This window comes from Anomaloglossus baeobatrachus, chromosome 1 (assembly GCF_048569485.1).
Source record: "Anomaloglossus baeobatrachus isolate aAnoBae1 chromosome 1, aAnoBae1.hap1, whole genome shotgun sequence".
Classification (NCBI taxonomy): Eukaryota; Metazoa; Chordata; class Amphibia; order Anura; family Aromobatidae; genus Anomaloglossus; species Anomaloglossus baeobatrachus.
Genome location: NC_134353.1, coordinates 584,085,887 through 584,107,417, shown reverse-complemented (window position 1 = coordinate 584,107,417; position 21,531 = coordinate 584,085,887). Strand labels below are relative to the sequence as shown.

The window sequence follows — 21,531 nt, the reverse complement described above, 5'->3', positions numbered from 1 at the left end:
CCCATTCTTTTAGTAGAGGTAGCTTTGCCTCTGCAGCATCGGAGAAGCTAGCCAGATTGCCGAATCCAACCAGCTTCAGAGCAGTGCTTGCAACTTCACACCCCTTGCCAATGTAACCAACAAGTTTTTACTAGCACTCTCCAATTTTATCCATTTACGAGCAAGACAAGCTCTTTAACTTGCTTCTCAATTGCATTTTAGAGTAGTTTAGAAATGCAAATAATATAAATTTCACATATTCTTATGAACATTTGAGTATAAAGATATCCCATTCATAGATTTATACATATGCATCAAAACATGTTCTTGCTTAGCAGAATCACAATTAAAGTCAATGAATGTAAAACATTATCTGGTAAAGTAAGGAAGACAGTAGAATTATATACACTTACTCTCTTTTTTCAAATTCCTTATTTTAAAGACAAACCCGTAGCATAACAAGGTACCTTCTGCTCCACACGGAGCACCATAAATTATATCAAGAACGAACATAACATTGACATGTATCCTGACAATCTGCACACATGTACAAATCCCATCCCCACAACTGCTCGAATCCGGCCCGATTTTAATCTTTTAAGAACCAACCCAATACAAAGAGGGTAGAATGTAGAGCAGAGAAAGAGAGAGCAAAGCCTGAAGAAAGTTTAAAGCAGGTTGAAAGAGAAAGGTAGAAGGGAAAGTAGGGGGGTGGAGAAAATGGGAGATGGGGGGGGTGGAAGAAGTGGGGAAAGAAAAAAGAAAAAAACAAAAAAAAAGGGGGGGTGGGGGTTCCTCCCAGAGCATCATGACTCCTGCGGATCAGACAGCAGTCTAACGTATTCCGCCGAGTAAATGAACTCCAACCATGGAAACCATGTCCTATAAAAATCTTCATGTGGATCATTAAGAGAGGACATCAGAGCCTCCATATGCAGTAGGTCGTTAACCCTTGAAACCCACTGTGCCAACGTGGGGGGAGGGGGGCAGTAGACTTCCAGCCAAGCGGGATGCAAGACCTGACACTTAAGCGGGCTTTACACGCTACGATATTTCTAGCAATTGCTAGCGATATCGTATGCAAAAGCACCCGCCCCCGTCATGCATGCGATATTGTGTGATCGCTGCCGCAGCGAACATTATCGCTATGGCAGCGTCACATGCACTTACCTGGTCGGCGGCGTCGCTGTGACTGCCGAACAATCCCTCCCTCAAGGGGGAAGTGCGTTTGGCGTCACGGTGACGTCAACGCGACGTCACTAAGCGGCCGGCCAATCAAAGCAGAGGGGCGAACATGAGCGGGACGAACATCCCGCCCACCTCCTTCCTTCCTCATTGCGGGCGGGACGCAGGTAAGGCGAGGTTCCTCGCTCCTGCGGTGTCACACACAGCGATGTGTGCTACCGCAGGAACGAGGAACAACATCTATAAACAACCATTAACGATTTTTGGTTTTAGGACGACCTCTCTATGGTGAACAATTTTCACCACTTTGGAGGACGTTTAAGGTCGCTGGTAAGTGTTACACGCTGCGATACCGTTTATGACGCCGGATTAACAATATCGTAGCGTGTAAAGCCCCCTTTACTCTCTTAATTAGCATCACTAATAACAGTATTAATGTGTTCTGCATATATTGTCCATGTTTGAACACATTATAGTGTCCTATACAAAAAAAAAAAATAAAATACAGCTACGTGCACAGAATCATATAGAAATTGCCGTAAACTTGAAATACGGAGGGCCACTGGAATTGAGAGAAGGCAATTCAGAATGAAGTGTGAAACCTGAGTCTCGGAACATGAGTGAATGGAGACTAGTTGTCCCGGCAGGATGGCAACATCACTGATCTGAAATGCCTGTTATATGAATCTGTATTCAAGTACATGCCACTGGAGGATGTGTCAGATGTGAAACAGCAAGTGTGTCAACCATCAACTTCTCCAGGATCTTCAGTTATATTTTTATCAACTACAGCCTCTCCCATTTCTTTGTGCCAGCTAACGCCTATGGGCACATCACATAAAACTACTGGTCTACAAGGGAGCAAAAAGTGCACGGGGAGACCCCTACACATCAGCTGGTGTGCTCCTCACTGGTGTATTGGTGGGCCCCATACAGTCAGAGTTCTTATCATTCTAAACTGTAGAAGTACCGTATTTTTCGGACTATAAGACGCACTTTTCCCCCCCAAATTTTTGGGGAAAGTGGGGGGTGGGTCTTCTAGTCCGATGGCTGCGGTGCGGTGGTGGTGGAGCGGGTCATCAGAGGCAGGAGCAGGCTGTAGCAGCGTTACCCTGACAACGTTGGCGCGCTCATTTGATATGCACGCCCATCATCCCGCCCATCATCTCTCTGCCCTGAAGCCGACGCTGGCAGGTGGGCGGGATGATGGGCGGGGGATGCGCACATACTATAGAGCCAGCCCGCGTGTTCACCCCAGGCAACTACAGCCTGGAGTGATCATGTGCGGCTATATTCACTGCCCCCCGTGCACCATCATCAGCGCGAGGGGCAGTGAATAAGTACGGTATACTCACTGTTCCCCTGCAGCATTGCGATGTCCTCGCTGATCTGTGTGGAGAGCGGTGAGCACAGCGATGACGTCATCGCTATACACACGGCTCCACACAGGTCAGCTGGCACAGACAGGAAGCGAGCGATGCTGCATGGAGTGAGGAGAGGTGAGTATACAGCGGGAGTCCTCCAGCTGTTACCGCAAATCCGGCCGCAGCTGATATGACCGCGAGATCCACGGTGACTTCAGTCAGGTGATGTGCGGTGACAGCTGAAGTCACCGCTGATCCCGGCGGCTCACTTCACTTGCAGCCTGACCCTCACAGAGAGCGGTTGTGTTCTATGGCTGCTCTCTGTGATTGTCAGATGTAGCAGACCTGGATGCGTCGTGGGACCTCATGTGGATTACATTGGACCTGGGTGTTTTAGGGGTTAATAAAGTGGTGAAAGAGGGTGTTTTTTTTGTCTTTTATTTCAAATAAAGGATTTTTATGTGTTTGTGTTTATTTACTTTCACTTACAGCTTAGTGATGAGGGGGTGTCTCCTGCCATCACTAAGCTACGACTTATGGCCCCGTCACACACAGAGATAAATCTTTGGCAGATCTGTGGTTGCAGTGAAATCATGGACATATTGTTCCATTTGTACACAGCCACAAACCTGCCATTGATTGTCCACAATTTCACTGCAACCACAGATCTGCCGCAGATTTATCTCTGTGTGTGACAGGGCCTTTAGTGGCAGCTATGGGCTGCTGCCATTAACTCCTTATTAACCTGATTGCCACCGCATCAGGGCAATAGGGATGAGCTGGGAAAAGTCCCAGGACTGTCGCATCTAATGGATGTGGCAATTCTGGGCAGCTGCTGGCTGATATTTTTAGGCTTGGGGGGCTCCCAATAACGTGAGTCTGCCCAGCCTGAGAATACCAGCCCCCAGCTGTGAGACTTTATCTTGGCTGGTTATCAAAATTGAGTAACCGCTCAACCCATAACAGTGTGTCATGACCACATTTTTTGCTTAAAAATTTTATTTTCCTATTTTCCTCCTCTAAAACCAGGATGCATATCTTATGGTCCGGTGCATCTTATAGACCGAAAAATGCGGTATATAGTTTGTTTGCCGCTGTAAAGAACTAGGATTAGAAGGTCACAGAAACAAAAGAAATAAGTGTCAGCCTTCCCCTTTCACGTTTTGTACAGCATACTGCATATTTGTTCCAGCTCCAAGAAGGTATTCTCCATCTTGTGGCATCCAGTGAAAAGTGGCAACAATTATTTTTGCTCTAGAAGTCCGAATGGATTAAGGAAGAAAAACCTATGTAAACCTCTACATTTTCAATATAGGTCGTCAAATCATAATTGTCACATGGTTATAAGCCAAAAATTACATGGGCTATAAACAAGAGACTGAAAAAAAAACAACTAGTGCTATTTAAAACATGTTTAGGATTTTATAAATTATATTTAATAATAATATTGTGTTATTTCTATAGCACCAACATATTCTGCAGCACTTTATTATTTAAAGGGGCCAAGTACAGACAATGAGACATTACAGAGTGACATTTCTACGGAGAACGGAGAGGGCCCTGCTCACAATTATACACTTACCATCATATTTACTCTGGATTAAAATGGTTACTTCTTCACCTTTGGGAATTTCCAACAAATAAAGAACAGCGTCTTCTCGAACAATGCAACGGAAGTCTTGTGCGTTAACCTAACAATTATGAAAAGTATAGCAAAAATGTCAAAGAATATGAACATAACCAAGCAATCCATTCAGACTTCCCTTCTTTGTACTACAATCAATATAAGCGTTAATCCCAGGAATGCTTTAATTGCAATTTTGTTTTTCTTTTTAACATGTTCACTATACGGTAAAACTGATCTGGCCATGGGAGTCTCCAGGTCAGTGCAATTACGCAAATACCAAAAATGCATAGCTTTTTTACATTTAAAATGGTGAAAAAAAGAGAATTTTGTTTACTTACCGTAAATTCTTTTTCTTATAGTTCCGACATGGGAGACCCAGACCATAGGTGTATAGCTTCTGCCTCCGGAGGACACACAAAGTACTACACTAAAAAAGTGTAGCTCCTCCCTCCGAGCATATACACCCCCTGGATGACAAATCCAACCAGTTTAGTGCAAAAGCTGAAGGAGGACATCCACCCACAAGTAGAGATAGAGCAAAACCCGGAAAAACCGGAACCTCTGTCTACAACAACAGCCGGTGAAAACACACGGAACAAGAACTGCCAACAGGCAACAGGGTGGGTGCTGGGTCTCCCATGTCGGAACTATAAGAAAAAGAATTTACGGTAAGTAAACAAAATTCTCTTTTTCTTCATCGTTCCTTATGGGAGACCCAGACCATGGGACGTCTCAAAGCAGTCCATGGGTGGGAAATAAACAGAAACTGAGAAGTAGGCAAAACCTAACTTCACAAATGGGCGACAGCCGCCTGAAGGATGCGTCTGCCCAAGCTCGCATCTGCCCAAGCATGAGCATGCACTTAGTAGTGCTTCGAAAAGGTGTGCAGACTAGACCAAGTGGCAGCCTGACAGACCTGCTGAGCCGTAGCCTGGTGCCGGAAAGCCCAAGAGGCACCGACAGCTCTGGTCGAGTGTGCCTTGATCCCCGGCCGGGGAGGCACCTGAGTACTCTGGTAGGCATCGGATATGGCCGACCTAATCCAACGAGCTAGGGTCGGTTTAGAAGCCGAGAGACCCTTGCGCTGACCTGTGGTCAGCACAAAAAGAGAGGTGCACCGCCTAAGAGCGGCGGTGCGTGACACATAGATCCGGAGCGCCCGCATCAAATCCAAAGTATGCAACGCTTTCTCAAAGCGATGCACAGGGGCCGGACAAAGGGAAGGCAATGAAATGTCCTGGTTAAGGTGGAAAGGAGACACCATCTTAGGGAGAAAGTCCGGAGTCGGACGGAGAACCACCTTGTCTTGGTGAAAAACCAAAAAGGGTGACTCCGAAGAGAGCGCAGCCAAATCAGAGACTCTCCTGAGAGAAGTTATGGCCACCAGAAAGACCACTTTCTGTGAAAGTCGAAACAAAGAAATCTCCCTAAGAGGCTCAAAGGGGGGTTTCTGTAAGGCCGTGAGGACCAGATTAAGGTCCCAGGGATCCAAAGGCCGCCGGTAAGGAGGAATGATGTGAGATGCGCCCTGCATGAAGGTGCGCACCTGGGCCAGGCAGGCGATACGCCGTTGGAACAACACTGACAGAGCCGAGACCTGTCCCTTGAGGGAATTGAGGGAATTGAGGGATAGTCCTAGCTGCAGACCGGACTGTAGAAAGGATAGGATGGTCGGCAAAGAAAACGGCCAAGGAGCATGGCCGGAAGAGCGACACCAGGACAGGAAAATTCTCCAGGTCCTGTGGTAAATCCTGGCCGAGGAAGACTTCCGAGCCTGAGTCATAGTGGAGATGACCTCGGAAGGAATGCCTGAAGCCGTCAGGATCCAGGACTCAAGAGCCACGCCGTCAATCTGAGAGCCGCAGAATTCTGGCGAAAAAACGGACCTTGAGAGAGAAGGTCTGGGCGGTCCGGGAGATGCCACGGCACCTCTACGGACAGACGGAGCAGGTCTGGGTACCAAGCTCGCCTGGGCCAGTCTGGAGCAATGATTATGACCCGACGGCCCTCCATTCCGATCTTGCGCAGGACTCTGGGCAAGAGAGCTAGAGGGGGAAACACGTAGGCCAGACGGAACTGGGACCAATCCTGAACCAGCGCGTCCGCTGCCAAGGCCTGTGGATCGTGGGAGCGAGCCACGTAGACAGGGACCTTGTTGTTGTGCCGGGATGCCATTAGATCCACTTCCGGAGTGCCCCATTTGCGGCAGATTGACCGGAACACTGCCGGATGCAGGGCCCACTCGCCGCTGTCCACGGTTTGACGGCTGAGATAATCTGCCTCCCAGTTTTCTACGCCTGGGATGTGGACTGCGGATATGGTGGACTTGGAGTCCTCCGTCCACTGAAGGATGCGTTGAACCTCCAACATCGCCAGGCGGCTGCGAGTCCCGCCCTGGTGATTGATGTAGGCAACTGCTGTCGCGTTGTCCGACTGGACTCGAATGTGCTTGCCCGCCAACAGGTGGTGAAAGGCTACGAGAGCTAGAAGCACAGCTCTGATCTCCAGCACATTGATCGAGAGGGCTGATTCGGACGGAGTCCAAGTGCCCTGTGCTCGGTGGTGGAGAAATACTGCTCCCCAGCCGGATAGACTGGCATCCGTGGTGAGAATCACCCAGGACGGAGACAGGAAGGAGCGTCCCTGAGACAGAGAGAGGGGCCGAAGCCACTAGCCTGTGCAAGGAAGAGGTCCGCTTGTCCAAAAAGCGGAGAATGTCCAGCTACAGAGGACGCAGATGGAACTGGGCAAAGGGAACCGCTTCCATTGACGCCACCATCTGACCCAGCACCTGCATGAGGTGCCTGATGGAATGACGGCGGGGCTTCAACAGAGAACGCACCGCCAGATGAAGGGACTGCTGTTTGACTAAGAGCAGCTTCACAAGTGCCGGCAGAGTCTCGAATTGCATCCCTAGGTACGTAAGTTTCTGGGTCGGGGTCAGAGTGGACTTGGGCAGATTGACAAGCCACCCGAATTGAACAAGCGTGGCGAGAGTGAGCGAGACACTCCGCTGACAGTCTGCACTGGATGAAGCCTTGACTAGAAGGTCGTCCAGGTAAGGAATCACTGCCAACCCCTGGAGGTGCAGAACCGCAACCACTGCTGCCATGACCTTGGTGAATACACGAGGGGCCGTGGCTAACCCGAAGGGGAGAGCCACGAATTGGAAATGTTCCTCTCCGATTGCAAAACGTAGCCAACGCTGGTGTGAAACTGCAATTGGCACATGCAGATAGGCATCTCTGATGTCGATGGATGCTAGAAAATCTCCTTGGGTCATTGAGGCAATGACCGATCGCAGAGATTCCATGCGAAAGTGCCGTACCTGAACATGCTTGTTGAGAAGCTTGAGATCCAGGAAGGGACCGTCCTTCTTGGGGACTAGGAAGAGGTTTGAGTAGAAACCTCTGAACCGTTCCCGTGCGGGAATCGGAACAATTACTCCATTGGCCTGCAAGGATGCCACGGCCTGAGAGAAGGCGGCGGCATTGGAGCAGGGGGGAGTGGACAGAAAAAATCTGTTTGGCGGGCTGGAAGAGAATTCTATCCTGTAGCCGTGGGAGATTATATCCCGCACCCACTGATCGGAGACGTGTTGAAACCACACGTCGCCAAAGTGGGAGAGCCTGCCACCGACCAAGGACGTTGCTGGCGCAGCCAGATAGTCAAGAGGAGGCTGCCTTAGTGGCAGCAGCTCCTCCGTTCTTCTGAGGACGCGGCTTCGCGCGCCAGCTGGGTTTTCGATCCTTGGCTGAGTTAGCGGACGAGGCTGAGGGCTTAGAGGATGACCAGTTAGAGTAACGAAAGGAACGAAACCTCGACTGGTTCCTACCCTGGACAGGTTTCCTGGTTTTAGTTTGTGGCAAGGAAGTACTCTTCCCGCCAGTAGCTTCCTTAATTTCATCCAGTTGTTCACCGAACAGCCGGGACCCTGCAAAGGGGAGCCCAGCAAGGTACTTCTTGGAAGAAGCGTCTGCTTTCCACTCTCGAAGCCACAAGATCCTGCGGATCGCGAGGGAATTAGCGGAAGCCACCGCCGTGCGGTGAGAAGCCTCCAGAATGGCAGACATGGCATAGGATGAAAAAGCCGAAGCCTGGGAAGTTAAGGCAACCATTTCGGGCATAGAGTCCCTGGCGAGTGAATGTATCTCCGCCAGAGAAGCAGAGACTGCCTTAAGAGCCCACACTGCTGCAAAAGACGGGGAGAACGAAGCCCCTGCCGCCTCATATACAGATTTGGCCAGAAGGTCAACCTGGCGGTCAGTGGGATCCTTAAGTGAGGTGCCATCAGCCACAGATGCAACTGTCCGGGCTGAGATTCTAGACACCGGAGGATCTACCTTTGGTGAATGAGCCCACTCCTTGACCACTTCTGGTGGAAAGGGAAAACTGTCATCAGAACTACGCTTTGGGAAGCGTTTGTCAGGACAGGCCCTGGGCTTGGCCACAGTGGCCTGAAAACTGGAGTGGTTAAAAAAAAAACCAAACATACTCCTTGCTCTCTTAGGTGAGGTAAACTGGTGTTTTTCTACCAGAGAGGCTTGTTCCTCTGACACTGGTGGATTGAGGTCCAGTACGGAATTAATGGACGCAATCAAATCACTTACATCCGCATCACCCTCAGATAGATCAATAGGGTACATAGAGGTAGCGTCCGAGCCCACAGTAAAGGCATCCTCCTCGCCCTGCAATTCAGCTCGTGAATCAGAGCCGTGGGACGAGGAAGGAGAAGAGTCCCTGCGTCTCCGTTTAGGAGGACGGGGTCCGGGAACAGATAAAAAATCCTCTGAGAGCTCTGCAGAGCGAGTCGGAGCAGCAGAAGCGCCCTGAGAAGGGGGCTGATGCATGGTCAGCAGAGTCCAGGACAGCTGTCCCATGGAGTCGGCAAAGGACTGGGAGATAGCTTTAGAAAACGATGCTACCCAAGCCGGGGGTTCAGCCACCGGGACTGGAGCAGCCGGAGGGACCCCTGAGGAGGCTCCAGGCTGAGGCACCACCATGTTAGAGCAGGCATCACAATGTGGATATGTGCTCGGTTCAGGCAGTATGAGCTGACATGCAGTGCAAATAGAGTAAAGCCTTGCAGCCTTGCTCCTAGTGAGAGACATGCTGCTGAGGTGGAGGCTCTGCAGTAAAGAATACACTCCTTCAGAATGACCCCCAGAGAGTGTATAATAAAGTCCACAACCAGAGGTTGTGGCTTACCAGACCGCTTTTGTGTGCCCTCCGGATTCCACAGCTTGGACCCCCAGACAGATGCAGTAGCTGCAGCAGCCAGCGCCGATCAAAGTGTGAACGCTGATAAAATGGCGCCGGAGTGAGGAGGGGGGGCGGGGTTTAGTCCAAGAGCGGGAACCGGAGGGCCAAGGAGAAATACAGGGGAGGGGAACATCTCCTCAGAGAGGAGTGTCCTCCCCTGAGCTGAACGGCCGGTGGGCGGCGCCGCACTGTTCCCCTGCATGACCGACATGCAGGGGCAGTGAAAACGAAACTAGGCCGCATCTGAAGCCGGGGCCTAGATTTTCCCATGCGGCCGACGAGCAGGCACCCTCGGCGTGGTTCTCAGGAAAAAAAACAGAGAACCGGCCGGAAAACACAGCAAAGTGAAATAACACACTCTCCCCACAATAAATGTACAAGGGACCCCTGAATAACGTCTCAATACTTAGCTTATGAGACGCAGGGCCAGGTCCCTGAGGGGTGAGCGCTCCGTCCGGCAGGATCCTGACAGGGCTGCGGATGGAGACCGGTCTCCTGCAAAGCAGTGAGAACCGTGATGGCTCCCACTTCAAGCCAGAGCCCCAGGGGATGGTGAAGGAGCGCGGCATGTGAAGGCTCCAGCCTTGTAAAATCAACCTTAACAGCACCGCCGACACAGTGGGGTGAGAAGGGACATGGCGGGAGTCCAGAATGGACCCGCTTTTCTTCCAAATCTTTGAAATCAAAAATCAAAATAAAAAATCAGATGAGAATGCATGTGTGTGTGTGACCTCCTGAACACAAAGCATTGAACTGGTTGGATTTGTCATCCAGGGGGTGTATATGCTCGGAGGGAGGAGCTACACTTTTAGTGTAGTACTTTGTGTGTCCTCCGGAGGCAGAAGCTATACACCCATGGTCTGGGTCTCCCATAAGGAACGATGAAGAAAAAAACCTCACAAATTTGTTAAAATAAAAAAAAATATATATATCTTGTATTGCATTTTATTGCAGTCTTGCGGTGGCCAAAAAATATAATGCTGGCTTGTTACTCTGTTTACAGATAGTATTGATTTAATCTTTTCAGAGATCAGACTTATGAATAAAAGGATACTAAATGTGTATTTTTTTTTACCGGGGCAAAAGGGTGATTTAAATGTGTTTTTTTTCAGATTTTATTTTTCACTGTATTTAATACTTACTGTATTTATTGATCTGTTGCAATTGTTTCATTGCTTGTGCTATATATAGTATTGTATAGCTAAAATCACAATCTCCTATAATAGCTAAAAGCTGGCTTTCACAGGAGTATCATAATGAAAACCATGGGTCTTCGGAAGACAACTCATTGGTGCCCCGTTGTCACATCCCAGGCACACTGATTGGCAGGTGGAATGACGCATCCCCCTGCCGTCAAAAGTTAAATGCTGCTGTCAGAAAGAGACAGCGGCATTTACCAGGTTAAGAGTTGTGGGCGAATCTCCTCTCCCCCATTGGCTGTTAATTGTACATGATGGCGCAGCTTTGATTTGAAAGAAAAATGCTGGCTCGGCGTGCACACCTGCATCACAGTCAGGACACAACCTTTGACATACAGATATGTCAAACATCGTGAAAAGGTAGGGGGTTTTTTTAACCCTTCTCCTAATTTCCAATATTGCACATGAACAGTTTTTTTTCAATGTCCTCATGTAGGGATGGGCAAACCCGAACTGTAAAGTTCGGGGTCCATACCGAACACATGGTGTTCGTGCACACGACCCCGAACATGAGCTTTCTGGGATGTTCGTGTTACAGTACGGGTCCAGGGGCTGTTATAAAAAAAAAAAGCACGTTATCAAAAAAACATTATGATCATACTTCCAGGTCCTGCGATGCATCCTGCAGACTCTGCCTCCCAGCGCTTCTGCTTCCGTGTCCCCCCGATCATTGCGGTTTCCCCCAATAAGCACCTCTGGCTAAAAGGACCTGCCGTGACCGTGACATCAAACCAATGTGACCAGTCACGTGTGAATGTTGTATTACCTCATTGGCTACAGAGTGGTCATGTGAGTATGACGTCATCAAAGGTCCTGGTGCGCGGTGATGCGAGTGTCAACGCATCACGGCGCACAATCGCCCGACGGCAGTGGGTGAGCTGCATGTATTTTCATAGCTGAGGCGCTCCTGTCCGTAGAGTGGGTTGATGCAATGCGAGACGCAAGCGCAATCATCCCGTCACGGTCAGCCTCTGATTCATCACTCTGTCCAGAGCGATGTAGCAAGCCTGACATTGCTCTCTGTGCTTCTCATTGTGTATAGACACTGTCAGTGCACAAGATGAAGCAGAGTTCACTTTGCTCTTTGCTTCTTACTATGTATAGGCACTGTCTGTGCACAGTGATGAAGCAGAGTGAACTTTGCTCTTTGCTTCTCACTGTGCATAGACTGTGCGCAGTGATAAAGCTGACTTTGCTCTCCCTGTGGATTACGTCGGACTAAGGATTTTTTTATAATAAAGATTGCGTCTCAAAATGTTTTTTGTTTTATTTCTAATAAAAAAATTCTCTGTTGTGTTTTTTTTTTTTTTTTTACTGTTTCCTAGAAATTCATGGTGGCCATGTCTATTTTGGCGTGACAGCATGAATTTCGGGCTTAGTACCATCTGAGAATACAAAGCTGGTATTAACCCCTTTATTACCCAGCGAGCCACCGCCATCTAGGCTGCTGGACGAGCCGGATAAAGCACCTGGAAATGGCGCTAAGAAACAATGCGCCATTTTCCAGGGGCTGCTGCGGGCTGCCGAGAATCCCAGACGCCAGGTTTTACCTGACTGGTGATCAAAATACGGCGGGAGCCCACACACTTTTTTTTCATTATTTTTTTAAATAAAAAAAAAAAAAATTAATGGACCAGCCAAGGTAACGCCAGGCAGATGGGGGTGGCAGCCCGTAGATGTCTGCTTTATCTGCTGAGAATCAAAAATACCGCGGAGCGCTACGTCATATTTATAAATTTATATATTTTTACAGTACTGTGATGGCAGGCACTCAAAATACATAGAAGCCCTTTTTTTAGTTATTTAAATAAATAAATTTAAAAAAAAAATGCATGGGTTCCTGCTGCATTTTTAGTATTGCTAGCTAAGGGTAATCCAAGCATCTACTGGCTGCTAACCCCCACTGCTTGGTGTTACCTTCACTGGCAATAGAAATACCAAGGAAGCTTTTTTTTGTTTTTTTTTAAGTTTTTTGCCAAAAAACTAAAAAGACTTGGGCATCGCCATATTTTTGTATGCTTGTCAGGTACAGCAGGCAGGCACGGGCTGCCCCCAACCCCCAGCTGCCTATTTGTACCCGGCTGGGAACCAAAAATATAGGGAAGCCCTTTTTTTAATGATTTCATGAATTTAAAAAAATAAAAATAAAATAAAACAACATGGGCTTTGCCCCATTTGTGTGTCCAGCCAGGTACAACTAGGCAGCTGGGGATTGGAATCCGCAGCGCATGTTGGCCCAAGCTTTCTGGGCCCCCCCGCTGCGAATTGCAGTCCGCAGCCTCTCCAGAAAATGGCGTGTACATAGAAGCGCCATCTTCTGGCGCTGTGTCCAACTCTTCCAGCAGCACGCTGGGTAATAAGGGGTAAATACCAGGCTTTGTTTTACCAACTAGTATTAAGCCAGAGATTCTTAATGTCAGGCAAGTTTGACCTGGCCATTAAGAATCTCCAATAAAGGGTTAAAGAAAAAAAAAAAAAAAAAAAAAAAAAAAGACACCACACAGAGAAAAAATACTTTATTAGAAATAAATACACAGACACACTAAGGAACACCATGTTTATTACTCCCTCGCACCCCTCCACGATCCTGGTTTTCTGTCTTTAACCCATGCAGCTCTGCTATATCAGACAGCACAGGGAAGGAAGAACGCTTCTGCTCCCCCGTGCTGTGTAATCACTCAATGAGTGAGCAGAAGCTGCGAGTTGGTAAGTGGTGACGTCATCGCTGCCATAGTAACCTGACGGGTGGGTTACTATAGCAACACTGGTCTCCGATCACCTGATTCCCAGTGCTGCGATTCACCTGCTGTGGCAGCCAATCCCTTCATGTGGGCTGAAATTCTAAAGAGCGCCGACATGCAGGGACGGGGAGCCGAGCATCTCGCATGTACACGGAACTCGCCGAGTATAGAGATGCTTGGGCGAGCACCGCGTACCGGCGAAATGCACTGACAGGACCTAGCATGACATCATAGCCATGTGACCAGTCTGTAGGCAATGAGATAATACAAAATTCACATGTGACTGGTCACAAGCTATGACATGACGGAAGGTCCTTTAGTTACTGGGCAGCACAGCGATGATCGTACGTGGAAGGAGAAGCAGTGGGAGACAGAGTGCAGGATGCGTTGCAGGACCTTTAAGTATAATGACAATGTTTATTATTAACTATATACTTTATTTTACAGCCCCCCGCCCCATCACATAACTGTAAAGTCCAAGTTCGGGGTTCGGACGCAAGTTCGCGTTATATCAGAACCCGAACTTTACAAAACGTTCAGGCGAGTCTCCCGAACACCGAACATCCGGGGGGGGGGGGGTGTTTGCCCATCCTTATCCTCATGCTTTAGAGGTCACCTCTGTTGGTGCCCCTCTGAACTTGCATAACACCTTCGAGAAATGTAAAAGTCCCCACTTTTCAAAATTTCCTCAATGCAATACATAATAATATGGTCATGTCTTCCCTGTGGTGTCTGATGTGAAAGATCTGGTCTATGTTAACTATCCGGTTTCCCACACAAGAACACATAAGCCCATTGTCTGTACATACCTTAAGCAGTTGATCACCCTCTTTAAGACCTTCCTGCTCAGCAGCCGTTCCCTCCTGCACGCCAGCAATAAATATACCAACGTCATTGCCACCAGCAAGACGCATGCCAACACTATCGCCTTTATTAAACCTGATCATTTTTGTATTGGGTCTGTGAAAAAGAAAATACGTTGCGTATGGTTAGGCCAAACGGGAAATAGTAGTTTCTCCTTCTACAGGAACACTTCATTCCCGCCTTCTACAAGTCCTAAATATATATTATATATTATACTTTCCTTATATATATAAAATTAAGAATCAAATCAAGTATGATTTAAGTTAAACAATATGGTCTTTTACAGTGTAATGATATGAGGACTGTATAGAGGAGGGCCCATCATACTAACAGGTTTTACTCTATTTCTATTTCTACTCATCTTTCAGATTTTTTTTTTTACTTACCCATAGGTCTCAAGATCTTCAGAACTTGGTTGCAAAAAAATCTTGGGCACTACTATTACTGGTTTGTCTTCTGTAAAGATTATAAATATTTACAAGTATGAATGATCAGCAAGTGTCCAGACAAAAACCTCTAAAAAGGCTCTAAAAGGGAACCTATTAACAGATTTGTCCCTTATAAGCTGCGGGCACCACCAGTGAGCTCCTATATACAGCATTCTGGAATACTGTAAATAAGAGCCCAGGTCCGCTGGGCATTGCTGGTCTCGGTGCAGCGCCTCCTATCTTCTTACAAGTCCTCCATTGTGCTCCTACGTTTCTCTGGCCAAGCTCTTTTTACATTATACAGAGCGGCCTGAGCACTTATATACAGGTTTCTAGAATGCTGTACATAAGGGATTACTGGTGGTGGCTGCAGCTTATAAGTGAAGAGCCTTTTAATACATTATATAAAGGGTGGTCTGAAAATTATACTCATTTTATTAGTATATGATTATAATCTAATCTCTTTCCTACACAACTAAAGTTAAAAATTACTTATTCCCTCACTACTTTAACGGTTTTTATTTTATTTTTATTACCTTCCTGTTTGATGACGCTTCTAGGGAATCACCAGTTAATGCTGGGATAGTGAAACGCAACGTCATGAGGGGTCACTGCCGCAGCCTCTGTGCCCACCCTGAAATGAAGTGTCATCAGTGAGGTCCATATCAGGGGCAGGGCTAGATCCTGCTCTACTGAGCAGGCGTCATTTGTCAATTTGATGTTTGGTAGTTCTTTCAATGCACAATATCAGTTCCCTCTCTGAGTCTAATAAGGAGTGATGAGTCGGCAAGAAAGTGCACTGTATGCATTGTAAGGAAAGAACATGATGGAGCAGCAAGCAGCCCAGCCACCCATAAAAGACGTCACTATCAGATGCAAGGCTGGTCTCTGCTTGCAGAGTTCTCTCCTTACAATGCGCACTGACAGTGCGCTCTCTTGCTGGCTTGTAACTCCTCATCAGAAGCGGAGAGGGAGTGCATTTGTCACTGGGCATTGAAAGTACTATCACATCACAAAGTGTGCAGGCGCTCCTACTGAGCAAACATTGAATTGAGCATCCAGCATGCACTGGGAATTCAGGAAAAAGGTGTCATCAAAGAGGAAGTTAGCAAAAAAAATAAATAAATGCAGCTAGATAGAGTAGTAACGTAACAAAAAGGAAATTTTAACTAAAAAGGAAATTTTAACTAAAGTGTATTTGAAAAGTGATTAAATTATTATAATAAATATTTAGTCATTTAGGATTTTTGTTTCGGACTACCCCTTTAAACACAGAAAATAAATCATGTGATCAAATGAGTTGTCAAAAAATTGTTATAGAGCAAAGTAATAATATCTGCGCACCTAATACATGAACTAGAAAAGATAAACAGAAAAATTTACTTTTTAATAGAAGGTAAGATAATGCAACAGATTAAATTGAGCTAACCTGTAAATTCTTCTGAATATACAAATTCTGTGATGGGCTCTGGGACTGGGCTTACAGAAACCGAACCTGATGTGTCAGATGTATTCAACGCCTTAAAAGGGGTGGGCATGGCACCCATTTTAGCAAGTCTGTTGGGCGGCTCTTCTTTTGTGCTAAATGGAATCAAATAAAAAAATAAATCAATTAGGTTAATTATATTATGTTGATTTATGCAAAAAGAAAAGACAAGAACCGAAATTTGTAATAACCAATTTTAATCGTAAAATCCTTAAACTAAGCCTTTATGCAGTAAAAAAAAACTGGAAATAAAAGATTTGGTATCACCTTGTCCATAAAAGTCCATAAAAAGTCCAGCAAAACTAAATATCCCAAAATGGACTTCACCCGCCCTACAAAAACCATACTATTACGTCATAGGTCAGGCCACTGTGTTTGATACAGGCTCAGGAACAGAGGTTGAATATTTGCCCATAGATTAGGATTTTGCCATCATCGGCCTCGAAGTGTATGTGCACACGTTGTCTTTTTCAGACAGAGTACACTTGGAAATCGACGAAAAAAAAGATAAGATTAAATATAGGCTACAAAGAACAAAACCTAGACAGCAATGTCAAAACAACTTGCTGGGCATATGTCTGTCTTTTGTCACTTCAGGTTTCAAAAGTTGTGAAGAAGTTAAAGTAACACGCTTATTCCTTGGGAGCCTTCGACTTTTAAAGTTAAAAGTTCATGACGATGCCCTAATGAAGGCCAACCTGTGATTTTTACTATATACAGTGGAACCTTGCTTAACGAGAACAATCTGTTCTGGGAGTGTGCTTGTTAACCAAGTTACTCGTTCAGCAAAGCAAGATTTCCCATAGGAAATCATTGCAATGCAGACAATTCCTACCACAACTTGTTAAATGTCCCATCCTGGTCCCCTATTCTGTCATTCCACACATGCACAAAGACGTACAAAGACGTACAAAGACGTACAAACACACACAAAACACACACAAAACACACAAGCACACGCACAAATTATATGCTCACCTTACCTTCCGTTCCATCGCCGGTCTCCTGGGATTTGCTGTTCACCGGTACGGGCTGTGTATCGGGTTACCATAACGACGAGGGAGGAACTTCCACTCCCAGCGCACTGACGTCAAAGGCAGAGCCGCTTGCCTCTGATTGGTCAGCGCGCTGCCTTTGAGTAGCAGTGACAGGAAGTTCCTGCTTCGTCGCTATGGATGCCGATGCACAGCCTAGAGTGGAGCGGAGCGGCGAACTACAGGACCCAGGAGGCCGGCGATGAAACGGAAGGTACACATATTATATGCTCACCTTACCTTCCGTTTCACCGCCGCGTTTCCTAAATTGTATTCATCAGGGGAGCATTAGATGAGGAGATGTAGGTTTCTAATGAAAAACCTCTAATGGGTTAATCAGACGGTGACAGCGCGAGTCTTATCAGCTGATAAGACTCGCGCTGTCACCGTCTGATTAACCCATTAGAGGTTTTTCATTAGAAACCTACATTTAGGAAACGCGTCGGGAGAAGGAGAATCTGGGAGAGGACAGTGAGTCCATTCTAAGGGGGTCCCGGACCCAGATTGTGAGGGTCTGTGGAAACGCCGATAATGAGGACAAACTGACCTCTTGGAAACAAGATACACCAGCAAGGGTGAGATTGTTCTATTTTGTTAATCAGACAATGCTAGGGTAACATATTTATTACTATAATCCCTGGACATTGTTGATTGTATTCCGGGTTTTGCAGTACCAGCTTGGTTTTGATTGGTAAAGAGGGGGGTAGATAACCAAGACACCTAAACAGGTGTCCAATCTGAGGGTGGTGCTGTATGTTATTATAAACACTGCTGCAGTGGAGACACTGGAATGAGTGAGCAGTGTCTTTTTGAGTGAACCAGCTTGTGCCATCTCGGTTAATTGTGACACCTGCCAGCACCACCATTTGGTGTAATGTCATGCGGCAGGGTGCGTTAGTCCCCTTGTTGATACTGGAGGACTTTTCAGCACGTTAAGTTCTGAAGCTGACTATATTTTAATTAGAGGCAAGGTGATCCCTTCCCTATTTTAGAGGAACTAATAAAAGTTAATTTTTAGGTATTATTTGCTGTATTTTGGTCTTTCATCTTATATACCATACCAGTGGCTGTATTATACTTTTAGTTCGCTGCGAGGATGTAGCCGGGAACTACAAGAACCATGAGACTGGCGGTGGAATGGAAGGTAAGGTGAGCATAATACTGTATGTGTGTGCGTGCGTGTGTGTTTGTGCGTACATGTGTGTGTTTGTGTGGACTGCAAGTGCGGGCGGGTCAGAGCGTGGTGGATGTACGGAACCGGAAGTGTGTGCGGTGAGAATTTTGCTCGTACAGCAAAGCTTTCTCGTAAACCGGGTTACAAATTTACAGAAAGCTTTGCTTGTTAAGCAAAATTCTTGTTAAGTGGGTTACTCGCTAAGCGAGGTACCACTGTACTTCAATACTGTGACATTGCAGTATGTAGTGCAAGTAATTATCTCCTAAAGTGACAACAAAATACAGTAAAAAATAAAAAAATTATATTACATGTTATAATATGTAAAAATCTGAAAGAAAAAAAAAAAAAAAAAAAGAAAGAAGAAAGAAGAAAGAAGAAAGAAGAAAGAAGAAAGAAGAAAGAAGAAAGAAGAAAGAAGAAAGAAGAAAGAAGAAAGAAGAAAGAAGAAAGAAAGAAGAAAGAAGAAAGAAGAAAGAAGAAAGAAGAAAGAAGAAAGAAGAAAGAAGAAAGAAGAAAGAAGAAAGAAGAAAGAAGAAAGAAGAAGAAGGGAATTTTGTTACTTACCGTAAATTCCTTTTCTTCTAGCTCCTATTGGGAGACCCAGACGATTGGGTGTATAGCTACTGCCTCCGGAGGCCACACAAAGCATTACACTAAAAGTGTAAGGCCCCTCCCCTTCTGGCTATACACCCCCAGTGGGATCACTGGCTCACCAGTTTTAGTGCAAAAGCAAGAAGGAGGAAAGCCAATAACTGGTTTAAACAAATTCACTCCGAAGTAACATCGGAGAACTGAAAACCATTTAACATGAACAACATGTGTACCCGAAAACAACCAAAAATCCCGAAGGACAACAGGGCGGGTGCTGGGTCTCCCAATAGGAGCTAGAAGAAAAGGAATTTACGGTAAGTAACAAAATTCCCTTCTTCGTCGCTCCATTGGGAGACCCAGACGATTGGGACGTCCAAAAGCTGTCCCTGGGTGGGTAAAGAAATACCTCATGTTAGAGCTGCAAGACAGCCTTCCCCTACGGGGAGGCAACTGCCGCCTGCAGGACTCTTCTACCTAGGCTGGCGTCCGCCGAAGCATAGGTATGCACCTGATAATGTTTGGTGAAAGTGTGCAGACTCGACCAGGTAGCTGCCTGGCACACCTGTTGAGCCGTAGCCTGGTGCCGTGATGCCCAGGACGCATCCACGGCTCTGGTAGAATGGGCCTTCAGCCCTGATGAAACCGGAAGCCCAGTAGAACGGTAGGCTTCAAGGATTGGTTCCTTGATCCATTGAGCAAGGGTGGATGTTGCAGCCTGCGATCCCTTGCGCTGACCAGTGACAAGGACAAAGAGTGCATCCGAGCGGCGCAGGAGCGCCGTGCGGGAATGTAGATTCTGGGTGCTCTACACCAGATCCAACAATGCAAAGCCATTACATATCGATGAAATGGATAAAAGGAAGGTAAGGAGATATCCTGATTGTGATAAAAAGGGAATACCACCTTAGGGAGAAACTCTGCGATCGGACGCAGCTCTACCTTATCTTGGTGAACACCAGGAAGGGAGCTTTGGATGACCGCGCTGCTAGTTCGGACACTCTCCGAAAAGACGTGACCGCTACCAGAAAGACCACTTTCTGTGAAAGTCGCGAAAGTGAAAAACATCCCTCAGAGGCTCGAAGGGCGGCTCCTAGAGAGCAATTAATACCCTGTGCAGATCCCATGGGTCTGACGGCCTCTTGTACGGAGGGACAATGTGACAACCCCCCTGCAGGAACGTTGAAAAGTTGATGATCCACCCGAAACTCTGGAGAGTCTCCAGCGCCACGTTCAGGCTGTGTCGGCATGCCTCTTGAGAGGGTGCCTTGACTAGTGGATCGTCCAGTAAGGATCACAGAGTGACCCTGAGAGTGCGGGACTGCTCCCACTGCTGCCCTGAACTTGGTGAAAACCCGTAGGGCTGTCGCCAGACCGAAGGGCAGTGGTACGCACTGAAGATGCTCGTCTTCAATAACGAAACGTAGCAAACGCTGGTGCTCTGGAGCAATCGGCACGTGGAGATAAGCATCCTGATGTCTATTGATGCTAGGAAATCTCCTTGAGACATTGAGGCAATGACGGAGCGGAGGGTTACATCCGGAACCGCCTGGCCTTCACGTGCTTGGTGAGCAGTTTTAGGTCCAGAACGGAACGGAAAGAGTCACCCTTTTTTGGCACCCCAATAAGATTGGAGGAAAAAACCGTGTCTTGTTCCTGAAGAGGAACAGGGATTACCACTCCTTCTGCCTGCAGAAGAGCATCGGCTCGGTGGCTATCCTGTACACGTGAGACATAATGTCTCTCACCCACCGGTCTGTGACCTGTGGCAGCTAAATGTACCCAGAAACGGGAGATTCTGCCCCCAACCGCGGATGCGGAGAGAGAGAGAGCTGAAATACAGGAGGAGATCGCCTTGGTAGCGGTTCCTCCTGCTGCCTTCCTTGGGCGTGAATGAGCCCGGCCGGAATCTGAGCCCCTCTGAGCCTTTTGAGCCCTTTTAGACGAGGACCATTGGGACTTGCCCGAGCCTGGGAAGGACCAACCTCGACTGTCCCCCCAGGACAGCATTACTAGGGTAAGTCGCAATGCAGACATTGCGAGGTTAAGGACACCGCCTGCGGCACAGATGTACATGTGCTCAAGAGCAGCTGCGCAAGACCAGCTGAAATAGGTTAGAGTGCCCATACGGCTGCGAATGCCGGAGCAACCGACACGCTGATAGCTACACAGACAGATTTCAACCAGAGGTTTATCTGTCTGTCAATGGCATCTTTAAGTGAATTCCCATCTCCACTGTAACTATGGATCTAGCCGCAAGCCTGGAGATTGGGGGATCCACCTTTGGACCCTGGGTCCAGTGCTTTACCACGTCAGGGTAAAGGGATAACATGCATCCTTAATACGTTTGGAGAAAACGTTTATCTGGAGGCGTGGTGTTTCTGAACTGCGTCTCTGAAGTCAGCGTGGCCAGAAAAAGTACTCAATCTATGCATGAGTACTGAAAAAGGATTTCTCCTGCTGTGAAGCTGACTCCTCCACTGGGGGAGCTGAGGGAGAAATATGCAACATTCCATTGATGGACGCTATAAGATCCGTCACTATGGCGTCACCATCCGGTGTATCCGGATTGAGAGCGGTGTCAGGACCAAGCCCTG

The 21,531-nt window shown here is 47.2% G+C and overlaps 1 protein-coding gene across 2 annotated transcripts in view; it reads right to left on the bottom strand.

Moving 5' to 3' along the window:
- Positions 1 to 21,531, bottom strand: part of TJP2 (tight junction protein 2) — a 300,601-nt gene that overhangs the window by 102,850 nt on the left and 176,220 nt on the right. For both annotated transcript variants that reach the window (XM_075317823.1, XM_075317815.1), the window contains 4 exons: positions 16,079 to 16,230; positions 14,608 to 14,677; positions 14,167 to 14,317; positions 4,111 to 4,219 (listed from right to left, as the gene is read on the bottom strand). In XM_075317823.1, the coding sequence (XP_075173938.1) occupies positions 4,111 to 4,219; positions 14,167 to 14,317; positions 14,608 to 14,677; positions 16,079 to 16,230 (482 nt within the window). The remainder of the gene's footprint in view (positions 1 to 4,110; positions 4,220 to 14,166; positions 14,318 to 14,607; positions 14,678 to 16,078; positions 16,231 to 21,531) is intronic.